Below are 12,985 nucleotides of genomic sequence, written 5' to 3' on the forward strand. Positions count from 1 at the left end.
CCAGGACCATCAATATAAAAACAGGTAGGCAGAAAGAAGAAAACCTAATTTTCCTGGGTAGAGGTCATTTCAGGTGTGCACTTTTTTCCAGAAAATTCATAGTCAACAATGTATTTTATTATACATCTAAATTTATACATTTTATATATGCTTTTAAAGCTTCAACAGTTCAGTACAAAATAAAAAATTTATGTATATACAGCAGTGGTTCTCAGGCACAGAATCAAGGAGGTGGCTAGAGCAAGGCTTTTTTTTCCTGGCATACTATGCCTATTGTGAACCATGACAATGGAACATATCCTTCTAGTAGCTGCCTTCTTGACTGGATTTTATTTTACTACAGCAAACCTATTTGCTGTAAAACAATGAATGAGAGTTGAAATTGGTAAATGTTCTTGAAGTCTTTTAGACCTATTATTCCAATGTCATCCTTTGAAAATACATAGAATACAAACTATCTGGAACATCTGCCTAAGAACCACTGCCTATGGTTATTCAATGTCTTCAGGCCTTACAGGATGAGGTAGTGGTATGATGGATTTCTTCTCAGTATCCCTGGAAAGTGCTTTCCTCATATCTGTTAGGATGAATAGCAATACATTTTAAGTATATTGGTAAACCCCAGAAGACCTAACCAAAACCCACCCAGGAAGGCGCTTATCAGAGAAGTCTGTTCTTGTAACAGTGAAGTAATAATTTACAGAAGTTAGTTTATGAAGGCAATTTTATACTTCTTTGGAGTAACTTTCAGGAAAGGGAGCTTACCGTAAGCATCCTCATCAGGCTCCCCGTTGCTGGCTGAATAGTACTCTATGACTGTCCTGTATACGCTGTAGCCCAGCCGCTTATACATGTTAACTGCAACTTGGTTTGACACTCGTACAAAAAGATCAACAAAAAATCCACCCTTTCTTTAAACAAACAAAAAAAAGGCATGTTAGAAACCCTAGTAAGTAACAGGGCTACTCATATAATGGGTTATTAATGACCTAAAGCTGAATGCATCATAACAGCAATTTTAATTATTTAGGATTTATGGTAATCATTTTGCAGTACAAACTTGGTTCCTTAAAATTACTTTAAAATATAAGTTGTTGTGTGGCCATGGCCCAAGTGTAGCTAAGGGAAGCAAGTAGCAGCCAAGTCTCTGCTTAGTAACATCCCTTTCTCACTCTGGTCCTACACCTTTGTTTCCAGACTCTCACCTCCTTGTTTCCTACTATAGTTTCTTCTGCTTATGAATTTCAGAATCATACTTAGCACATTTCTACCACAAATAGTTTTGCCTACTGATTAAAAATCCTGTGAGGCAGCTGGACACCAGTGGCTCACATCTATAATCCTAACTACTCAGGAGGCTGAGAATCATGGTTTGAAACCAGCCCAGGCAGGAAAGTCCATGAGACTCCAATCTCCAATTAACCACCAGAAGTGTCATAGTGGCTCAGAGGGCTAGCCTTGAGCGAAAAAGCCCAAGGACAATGCCTAGGCCCCAATCTCCAGGACCAGTTTTAAAAAAAAAAAAAAATCCCGAGCCAAGATCATGGGTTTGCAACTTATTTTGATAGGTTAAAAAAAATACTATACAACAGGTATTAGGTATTCTGATACTATGGTCCAGAAAGTCTGATTTTTGCTCTGTATCCTTAACCAATTTCTGGGTACATAAAATATTCAATTGTTAATGTCAACATCTTTTATTATCTATATACAGTGATCCTTACTTCAGCTATAATGGAACTATTATCAATATAAGTATGCCAACTTACTACAGTTTTCATGTACTTCAATAATTTTTTTTTTTTTGTAAGTAGAATATAGGCAGTTGGTTCTCTGCACTAGTGGGGATAGAACCCAAGGCCTTTCAAATGCTAGGTAAGCACTCTGTTGCTACAGGAATTAGTCCACTAATATTTTGCTAGTTCCTTTTTAATGCATACATGTAAAGATATATACATATAAGCAGGTACCTTAGAAGCCATCCTAAAAAACAAACTTAATTTTCTACTCAATGTGTGGCAGGCACTTTTAGAATCCATTTCCTTTCTCCCTTTCCACTACACAGCAATGCTTTTTTTTTTCAACAGATGTCAGTAATACTTGGTTAAAAAAATTTTTTTTAGGGCTGGGCATGTGGCTTAGCGGTAGAGTACTTGCTTAGCATGCATGAAACCCTGGGTTTGATTCCTCAACATGACAAACAGAAAAAGCCAGAAGTGGTGCTGTGGCTCAAGAGGTAGAGTGCTAGCCTTGAGCAAAAAGAAGCCAGAGACAGTGCTCAGTCCCTGAGTCCAAGCTCCAGAACTGGCAAAAAAAAAAAAAAAAAAGTTAAATCAAGGAACTGAGTGATATTAGCTGAAATGAATATCTATGCTAGTCTTTAAGTCTCTGAATTCATGTTCTACTTGAAACAGAACATTTGTAACCACAATTGTTTCTTTTAAAACTTGCCTTTATTAAATCCAATAACTGGAAATTACCAGACTCCAGAACTGTCTCTATATCTATCCTCTTGGTCAGAGACATTTCTTTCTCTCCTAAGATGGGAGCAAACTACCACTTTTTGGTGAAAAAGAAACACACATGGCAAGCAATGGGAAACAGGTGTTGTAATGAATAGTTTAAAGTCATTTAGTGCCCAACAGGTATACATCCCATTAAAAAAATTATTTCTAGCAATCAAGAGGCCAGTCTGAGTACATAATGAGACATTGTCTCAAAAAGAAACAACTAGAAACACCAAAAATGATGTCCAGGACAATCTGAAGAGAATTCAGAGCATCTGCCTTAGTGACAAGAACATTAAAAGAAACATTACTTGAAGGCTGGTCTTTGATCAGTTCTGCAGCTTACAGGCCTCGTTTTGCAAACCAGGAACAATAATACCATTCTTTCTGAGTATGTGACAATTGTGGTGAGAACTATAATCCTACACATGTTCAACAAATAGATGATTAGGGCTCCTAAATTACAAAGTAGTGTGTTTGAAAATAGGATCTCACCTTTCTGAAATCTCTTCTAATAACTCCATAAGTTTAGCAGCCAAACCAAGGCGCCGAAACTCAGGGGCAACAGACAAAGCTGTGACATGTCCATGCCATTCTTCTCTAGCAACTGAGCCTTCTGCTTTACCCATAACTGTTAACAACAAAAAATACATGCAATAGTTAGACACACTGATTTATACACAGTGTGGTCAATGCTCAATGCATCATTGTTAAGCAGGAGTGGGCGAACCTTATTCTGTCAAGGGCCATTTGGGTAACAAAATTATCAATTCAATACAGGCAAACAGCAATAGGCAACTTACACAGAGCATAGGTGGAGTTTGGGCCCATATTGACAGGGTTTTAATTTTTAAATTCTATTTGAAATAATCAGCTAATGATTACCACTTTTATATATTTCATTCTAGAGGTAGATTTAGGAAATGTTTAAAAAATATAAGAGTAAAAACTAATTTTGAATAAAGGACCTGGATATATTTTACATCCACCTATGTCCACATAGCTCAAGTTGTTAGCAAAGCAACTAATTAAATGAAGATACCTTATACCCTTGTATTCTGTAACAAATAAACCCACAGAAGCTTAACATATAGAATGAAAGATCCAAGATGACTTGAGATTATGATTTTTATATTAGGTTCACTGCTACGTACCATACCCTGGACCTAACACAGTGCCTAAAACTAAAGAGACCAATGTAGTATTGAATGAAATATAGAATTGGAGGCATTGGAATTAAAGGCATCATAAATACGATGGCTCCAATTCTATCTCATAAAGCAGGTTGAAGTGGTGTATTAAAATCTTAACTACTTGCCCTAAGTACTACAAGTATTATACTTACTATAACCCATTAATTCTCCACCAGGTGCCTCGGCAACAATGAAATACTCTGGCCAGTGGGCAAGATACTGTAAGTAAAAAGGAATCCCATACTAGAGTTCTGTTAAGGAATGTGAAAAGTAATGGACAATAAGAAGTTCTTCATTTAAGGGGAAATTCTGAAAAAAGTTTTCTTAAAAAGCAATATTAGTTGCAACTTTATTCTCAGCTCTGTATATGAAAGATTTCTATAAGCATGACATTACATTGAATGTTTATATTAGCACTGATTTTTTTCAAGCAAAATACAACAAATGTGGAACAGAGATGACATCATCTACTAAAACCAGGCCTCCAAAGTTCAAGTCTGCTTCCGTACTGGGAATGTCTCTGGGTGGCATTTGTCATCACTTGAGACTTGTATACCATGAATGTCATGTTTGCTCTCTAGTGTTTGGCACAAAGCAGATGCTCAGTACATATATGGTTCCATGACTGCACTGGAAAATTAATGGCTACTTACTGCTTTTGCTTCAGCAATAAGATGTTAAGCTGATTCAGTTTCTAACAACTCAGCTAAAAGCTGATTAAGAAATCAAATATGTTAAGAGTAAATGCTGGGATAATTTGCTCATCACTTAGCTCTTCAATCCTGAGGTGTCCTTACAGCTATATACTCATTCCTGTATTTGTTTTTATGGTGTAATTCTTTAAGAGTACTCGCCAATAATACATGAAAAACTGGGAAAACCTTTTCAGTGTTTGCCATTGCTTTGAGAACTCCTCAACTATAACCCTTGGCATGGCCAGCTAGCCATTGATAACCATAACCATCTCTCCTCTGCCTCGTAGAGAAGCCCCAGAAACACCCATCCTGTCTCCAGCCTCCTAAATCAACTGCTAGGGCCCAGCAAGTTATGTTTAGATATACTCGGATTGTAAGACTTTTACTCTAAACTTTAGTCACTGGAAGCACACCATCAAAATTGACTGGCATCCTGACATTTTCCTTTACTAGACAGTGACAAAAACCTAACACAAATGAAAGTCTCAAGTTTTTTTTTTCCTTAGTTCTCAACTTTGTTTTTGATACATTGTCTTGTTGCTTGTACCTGCACTCAGTTTTTATTACTTCAGTGCAGTATTCACTTGCATGAAGAAACAAGTTAAATATCCTCCCTCCTGCCAGACAACCATCTGGGTCATAAATTACATTTCTTATAAATGCTTCACAAATGCAGCCTAATTTGTTCAGCCGTTTACCACCATGAATGTGTCCCAATAAAAATGTATTACAGAGCAAGCAGGCATCCAAATGTGGCCTGTTGACCTTTGTTTACCAACCTTTGACATAGCTGCCTCTATTTCATAACATTTTTTAGGAAAAACTGTACCAGTTGGTAAGGTCACTAAAATTTTATGTTTCTTCACTCACCACTATCAAGCACTGAGTTTCAGTATATTAAATATGGCTCCTCATACTGGCGAGACTGAACTCAGAATTCTTAGTATGTTCATTAGTCTATTTTGGTAAATTACTAGTTAATAGGTGGAATGGGTGTGGAAAAAATCCAAAAGTCTACTTTTTAAGCCATTGATGGTTGTTTTAAGCCACTGAAGATTGTGGGAATATTATTTAAGCATAATCAAGAAACACTCTGGCTTTACATATTTGTGACCATTTTTTATTGGAAGCATAATAGAGATTGCCAGCTATTATTCCAAATCTTTTGTTCACTTTAGTATCAAGGCCTGATTTACCAAAGAGGACTAGATAGTAGAGTAGGCAGCCACTGATCAGTGAGGCTCAGGTCTGTGTGGTACTTCCCAAAGATAGCTTTATACGGGAAGGACACTCACCTCCCCTGTTGATTCTTCTGCCATAAACACATACGTGATGGTTTGCCTTACCAGTCACCAGGAACAGAAAGATCAAGGCTACCCTGGGAAGGGGAGAATGGATAACTACAAGAGCCTGGCTGCCACTGACTTCTCAAAAGCAGCACTTTCCCAAAAAGGATTGTCATCTCCATACTTGGTTCACATTGGGAGACAATAAGCTGTCTTCCTGAGGTCATGGGACTTCCTGGTGTGTATACAGCATGCTTACAACTGAGGGTCAGGGGAGCTGCAGTGTTGTTACTCATATGTAACAGTGTGTCAGGCAGACTTAAGACAATGTGTCTCATTTTTTCAGTGTGGCTTGTTTCCCCCATTTATGAATTTTTAAATTTTTTATTACCCTATCTGTTTTTCCTTTTGTTTTCTTTGCTCTTGGCAAACCTTCATTTTCTTTTTTTAAAAGGATACAGTTTCTGTAAGAGGATCCAAGTTACTGAAAAAAACAAGAGAAATATTAATAGTAAGCAGTGTTCACAAAAGGTAAAGTTTGTTAAAACTAAAAGTAATTTGCCACAAGAAAACAAAAATGTGCTTTGTCTACTACTTAGCAGCCATGAGTTGAAACAGCAAATACAAAAGTACTCACACTGTTTGTTTTTGGTTGATCACGGGGCTTGGGCACTGTCTTGAGTTTGTGTTCAAGGCTTGTACTATACCACCTTCCACTTCTGGTTTGGGGGGTTGGTTAATCGGAGATAAGAGTCTCATGGACTTGCTGCCTGGGCTGGCCTCAGAACATGATCCTCAGATCTCAGCTTCCTGATAGGATTACAGGCATGAGCTACCAGCACCTGGCACCTATATATTTTTAGCTGCTGCTTTAATAATTCCATCAGAAGCTTCTCTTCTAAATAACAAAGTATTAGAACAGGGGGCCTAGGAGGCATGTATCTCACATGCTGTTGCCATCTTTCCACAAGAATCTGCCTGCCTATCTAGACAGAGGTGCCCATGGAAGAGTAGAGCCTGCATGCCCCACCCATCACAGACTCAGACATTCCAGGACTGAGGTGAGCCCCAGACCCCCAGGAATTCCAAGCAACACTGTACACATTCCCTGAGAAGAGGTGCTGCTGTTATGCAGGGACCAATGTATTAGACTTTACCTCTCTTTCTTAAAGATGAGGCTCCCCCTTCCTCCACCTTGGAGGCAACAAAGGAGAACAGTTACCACTATTGGGCAATCTGAGGGATGCAGTGGTCCCCAAAGCACTAATTTTAGGATCAGGCACAGAAAACAGAGGTGTTCAACCTGCACCTGGCTTTATTCATCTCTGGACTGCCTTGCCAACCCTAGGTCTGTTCCATCTTCACCTTGAGTCTGCCTCTTGAATAGAAGTTCCCCTTTGGGAAGGGGATATTGCATTTATCATCCCTCTCACTAGTTCTGAAGTCTGCAACCTCTGCTTTACAGCCTCCAAACAAGCCAATCAGTTTCAAGGCTGCCAACTACTACTTGGCTCTCAGAAAAAGGGGGGAAGCTGTTGGCAAAAGCCCCTCATCAACCTGGTATTGATCTTGACCTAGGGGGAAAAAAAAATAAGCTTGAGCCCACCTAGGAAGGACTCTTCCTGGTCGTCTTAAACATATGCTGAAAAGAATTGGAGACACCACCCTTGAGTTAAAGAAACTGACTCCACCTCCAGACCAGGAGAACAGTCATCTCACACCCAGAACATACCAAGTTAACAATAAAATTGTAATTATACTGTCTGATGTCCCAGGTAATATATCTGGTAGCCCCTGGTAGGGTCTACAAAGGCCCAGTCCCAAAAGGTTCAGGTCCTTTTAGTCATTAATATTACTAATAGTACCCTCAAGCCATCAAGTTTGATGCATGACAAACGATGCACTGCAAAATCTAAAAAGATTATTACTCATTCAACTGTTAAGTATTTATGTCCTGAGCTCATAGATATCGGAGGAAGATGATGGGTTTGCTACCACATACAAAAATCATTGCTAACTAGGATTTTAGAGCAGTAGGAAGGGTATCTCTGTTTGGGACAGAAGCAACTGGAAAGGAACCAGTAGGAAGGATTAGGATTCACAATAGACAAACCTAATCCCACGAAGACCTCTGGCTGGTAAATGCAGCCTTTCAATTGGGTATTGGGGACACCAGTGCCTGGCTGGAAGGGATTAAATATTCTGTCAGCACATTAAAATAAGAGTGACAGTTATGTCTGTGTGAGAGAGGCTCAGCTGGGCGCAGGTGGCTCACACCTGTAATCCTAGCTACTCATGAGGCTGAGATCTGAGGTTTGAGGTTAAAAGCCGGGTTGGGCTCATCTCCAATTAACCACCAGAAAACCAGAAGTGGCACTGTGGTTCAGTGGTAGAGTGCTAGCCTTGAGCTGAAGCACTCACGGACAGCACCCAGGCCCGGAGTTCAAAGCCCAAGACCGACAAGCCCACCTCTCAAAAAAAAGACTAGAGGCTCAAGAATCTCATTCCTGCTGGGGTGGCACTCTTAATTCAAATTCAAAAAGCAGAGATGTGTGACAGCTCTTTTCTAGGACACTGAGATTGATGAGTCTGTACGATGTTGTCACTGCTGTTCCCAGAAACAGACTCCCCCCCCACCCCCAAACTACCAAAGCACCTTCCCAGGCTGTGAATGTGGCCCAGTGACAGAGTGCTTGCTTAGCATGCATGAAGCCTGTATTCAATTCCTAGGAACCTATGCACAGAAAAAGCCAGAAGTGGCGCTGTGGCTCATGTGGTAGGGTGCTAGCCTTGAACAGAAAGAAGCCAGAGACAGTACTTAGGTGCTGAGTTCAAGCCCCCGGGATTGGCAAAAATTATACCCCATACCTTACCAAACCAAGGGGGAAAATGGACAAATACGGGAAATCTAACAGGTTGTGGTGTTTGTAACCAGCCAGGCATGCCAAGGGTATGAATCCTTACCAATGGAGTTAAAGAAGGGACTTTACCAACCTCTTCCACTGCAGCCATCAGTACAATCATTCCCAGACCCATTTCCAGCAATGTGCGCCTTTGCTTCAAAAGGACAGCACTCTCCCCATAGGAGCCTTTCACTAATGGTTAAGAGTGCTTTCTAATTTCCTTGTGCTATCCCATCACCCTGATAACTAAGTGTAAAGAAAATATGAGCCTGACTCCCCAGGATAAAAACCTAGCAGGCCACCCCACCTAGTGTGCCTTCCTAGCTCTGGGGAAAGTAGCAAATTACCCTTCTGTACAGAATGCCTTGACAAAATCCTAATCTCTTATCTATTTTCTGACATCAGAGGGATGTTTCCAACACCAACAACTCATACCCCCACTGCGTCCACTGGTTGGGTTAGGTCAGCACTTCACATCTATGGATTCAGACAACTTCATATTAACATTTTTTTAAGAACACTGTACGTGCATGCAAGGTCTCTTAAGCAGCACTGTAAGAAATATTTACAAAGCACTTTCTTTGTATTGGGTATTATTAGTGATCTAAAGACTAACGTATATGGGAGGCTTGCAGGCATTTACACTACCACACTATTGTAAATAAGGAACTTGAGAGCATCATTTGGGCTCTGGTGTCCACGATGGGTCCTGGAACCTATCTCCTGTGGAGTCTCAACATAGAGCAGTAGTTCTCAAACAACCGAAAATCTGGATGTCTAAAATAATCTGGGAGTGGTAGAGTGGCTCAAGTGGTAGAATGCAAGTTTTGAGCAAAAAAGCTAAGGACAGCACTCAGACCCTGAAGTGTAAGCCCCAGTTACTAGTGTGCATGCACGTGCACGCTTGCACACACACTCCAATCTCCTTGGATAAGACTCATTTCTCCATCCCCACATGAGTGGGTTCCATCAATAAGAGGCAACTCAAGCATGTTGTACCTTAACTTTACTCATAAATCAAAAAGACATCTGTACACTACAGAACTGTAAAGTCTGAGTGGCTTATTCCATGAGCCCTGAAAACAGGTATAGATGATAGTAACAATTGAATACAGGCTCAATACAAAATCCCCACAGGATAAGATCTTAATCCAACAACTGAGTCAAAGACCTGTTTCACCTGTTTCTGACTGCTCAGCTCCAGACACCAATCACTGTACTCAAACGGATCTGTTCTCCAACCATACTTCACCTGTTCTCACCAGTGAGCCTCAACTCCTTCCTCACAGTACCTTCTTCATCCTTCAAAGTTTGTGGCGGCTTGAGACATTCCGTCACCTCGTCCCACGTTCTTTCTGACCTCCTAACACTTGAATCACAACCCCTTGCTCTCTGCTTATCAGGTACTGATTTGCCCTGATGTTTTTAAAAAGTGGATCTGGGATAGATGAGCGGGCAGAAATGTGACAAAGTCAATGTAAGCAAAATGTCAACTGTAGAATCCAGGAGCTCATTGCAAAAATAACCTTTTAGGATGTTCATCAAATTTTCACGCTAAAATATTTTCTTTTAAAAACTGGTACTTGGCAAGTGATTGGAGGAGACTGCCGCCGGGGGTCAGCGCATCTGCCCACTCCACGACTCAATGGAAAAGGGTCTGTGGTCTGGGGGTGCGCAGCTACTGTAACTCAATCGACCCAGGGACAGTGGCCGCTCGATCCGCGGCCGGGCTGCGAGATTCACATGGCCACTCGGCTGGGACACCCTCCCCCCCCCCAATTCGGATGCGGGTATCCACTGCACGTGGAGCCCCGCTCTTCGGACTCAGGCACCCACCGCACACGGAGCGCCCTCGGGGGGACAGCGCCCGGCGGAGTCGGGCCGAGCCCGGGACCGCTCCCTTATCCCGCCGTCACCCCGCGCGCCAGCCCGCGGGGCGTCCGTCCCCATGGGCCCGTGGGGTGGCGGGAGGGAATTTAAACGCCCGGGCTGAGGTCACAGAGGCCGGCGCACCTCAACCCCCGGCGCCCCGGGGGAGACGCCGGCGGCTTCCCCAGACTCCGGTGAGGGCATCCCGGCCAGGAGGGCGCGGCCGGGTACAACTGGCAGGGCCAGACCAGGGGCGAGCGACGTCGGGTGCCCACTCGTCACTCACATGTTGTTGAAGCGGAACAGGTCGTCGCAAGTGAAGGCCCGCAGGGTGGTCATCGCGCCGCGGCCCCGCGCCGGCTCACCGCGACCCCGCGCCCGCGCCGCCGGAAGTCACTTCGCGCGCCGACGACGCGGGGCGGGGCGGAAGACGACTTCCGGGGAAACGAGCGGCTCAGCAACACAGCAACGACGCAGCTCTCTCTGGTGGCCGGCATCGGGAATTGCCAGACCTAGGGAAATTGGAGCATCCTGGAGGAGTTCTTCTGCAAGTGAGATGTGGGTCTCGCTGCCCCACATTTGAAAGCATAAAAATAAAGGTGAAATCTACTAAACAGTATGAGGGATGAGGTAACAAACAATACAAGTAATGTATCCAATGCCTAACGTATGAAACTGTAACCTCTCTGTACATCAGTTTGATAATAAAAATTTGAAAAAAAAACTAAAAGTCACATATTCTTGCCAAGGATATGCGAAATATCTCAACATGTCATAAATACAAAAAATTAATATTCTTACCCTTTTTTAAATTCTAAGACTTTGAAATCCATTGTGTCTTTTACATGTGCTTAATACTACAAACAGTGAAAGTGCCATTGGAAATACTTGTTCCACATTTGGTTTATACAACGTATGTACAAAGGAGATTCTCACATCCAAGTGCTACCTAAAAATACTGTTTTCAAATAACCAAATGGATCATCGGGTTTTTTAAAACCCTTTTTAAGGTAAAATTAGTTAAAAGCTAACAACTCCATTATTCAGCTGTGCCAGCCACATTTTAAGCACCTGATAGCCCAAGAGTAGTGACTACCTTAATTGGCAGCACAGGTGGAAAGGCTTAGAAATTAGTTCATTGTATCATTTGGGTAGTTCTTTCCTTAGTCCTCTTTGCTAAGCAGCTATGATAGTAGTCTGGGAGGAGGCAGTTACTAATAACTAATCACAAGAAGCTCAAGTTCCAAAATCCACACATGCATAACTCCTCTAGGTTCTAGTTGCTATCCAGGAACCTTCTAAGAATGGGCTGCCCAGACCTGTGGCCCTGCAATAATAGGAGAAGAGAAATCAGATGGCTGAAGAAGCAGGTAGTCTTCATAACAAAGATCTCCTAAGGGCTTAGCTCCAGTTATCTCAGCAATAAAGGAGTGTAGCTGGGCATTGGTGGTTCACACCTGCAATCCTAGCTACTCAGGAGGCTAAGGTCTGAGGACTGAGGTTCAAGGCCAGCCCAGGCAAGAAAGTTTTACCAAAAACTACCAAAAGGCATGAAGTAGAGCTGTGGCTCAAATGGTAGGGTACTATCCTTTAGCACAAGATCTCAGGGACAGGGACCAGGCCCTGAATTCAAATTCAACACCAGCACAAAATAAAACGTACAGGAGTATAAAATAACCCCTGGAAAACTCAATTGATGCCCAGGAATCCACAGACAATGCAGCTGCAGCAGAAGAGCAAAAGTGACACCGGGAGTGTGGCTTCCACCTGCTGTGCATTTAAACAAGGAGAAGATGTAGAAGCAATTTTATATTAGCAAAATGTGCCACATTAAATGAACATTAAAGGGTGGGTTGTGTTAGGTTTTTAAAGTAGGTAGCCGGTAAAGGAGAACGCCACGCGGTATTCAGGCAGGAAAGAAAGTTTATTACCGAACTGCTGGCCTGTGGCCAAGATGATCCATGGCCAGAGAGAAGGGAGAGAGAGAGCGAGAGCGAGAGAGAGCGAGAGAGAGAGCGAGAGAGCGAGAGAGCGAGAGAGAGAGAGAGACAGAGAGACAGAGAGACAGAGAGAGACAGAGAGAGACCCCCACCCAGCCCTGCTTTATTTAGGGCAGGGGCAAGGGGTGTGGCCAGGTGGATTAGGAGGTGACCTCAGGGAAAGGGGAGGTAACTGCCTCCAGGTCTGCAGGTTACCCAGGTAACTGGGTGGAGACTTAATGAGGTGGGGGCATCTGCATGTAGCCCTCAGGGAGAGGACCTAACAGGTTGAGCTCAGGGCCTGGATGCTGTCCCTGAGCTTTTCCTGCTCAAGGCTGGCACTTTACCACCTGATACATACCTTTATGTCTGGCTTTTCGGAGATAGGAACATCATGGACTTTCCTGCCTAGGCTGGCTTGAAAAGGATCCTTAGATCTCAGCTTCCTGAATACCTAGAATTACAGGTGTGAGCCACTGGTACCTGGTTTACATTTTAAATCTAGTTAATCTCAGACAATTTAGTGGTTACACATTGAAATTTACACCCTAAA

General features: G+C 42.5%; 1 protein-coding gene across 1 annotated transcript; it reads right to left on the bottom strand.

Moving 5' to 3' along the window:
• Positions 1 to 71: 71 nt before the first annotated feature.
• Naa20 (N-alpha-acetyltransferase 20, NatB catalytic subunit) lies at positions 72 to 10,849 on the bottom strand. Its single transcript, XM_048348727.1, has 6 exons — positions 10,740 to 10,849; positions 6,141 to 6,165; positions 3,853 to 3,943; positions 3,003 to 3,138; positions 766 to 911; positions 72 to 577 (listed from the first exon to the last, which is right to left on the bottom strand). The coding sequence occupies exons 1-6, from the start codon at positions 10,790 to 10,792 to the stop codon at positions 492 to 494; spliced, it is 537 nt and encodes a 178-aa protein (XP_048204684.1). The 5' UTR covers positions 10,793 to 10,849; the 3' UTR covers positions 72 to 491.
• Between the last annotated feature and the right edge of the window lie 2,136 nt (positions 10,850 to 12,985).

This window comes from Perognathus longimembris, chromosome 6 (genome assembly GCF_023159225.1).
Source record: "Perognathus longimembris pacificus isolate PPM17 chromosome 6, ASM2315922v1, whole genome shotgun sequence".
In the NCBI taxonomy this organism is placed as follows: domain Eukaryota; kingdom Metazoa; phylum Chordata; class Mammalia; order Rodentia; family Heteromyidae; genus Perognathus; species Perognathus longimembris.

Coding starts and splice junctions, on each gene's coding strand:
- Naa20 (XM_048348727.1), bottom strand. CDS start 10,792: ATGACCACCCTGCGGGCCTTCACTTGCGACGACCTGTTCCGCTTCAAC. Junction 6,166..10,739: donor CTGTTCCGCTTCAACAACAT/GTGAGTGACGAG, acceptor TGTTTTTTTCAG/TAACTTGGATCCTCTTACAG. Junction 912..3,002: donor TTAGAAGAGATTTCAGAAAG/GTGAGATCCTAT, acceptor GTTTGTTTAAAG/AAAGGGTGGATTTTTTGTTG.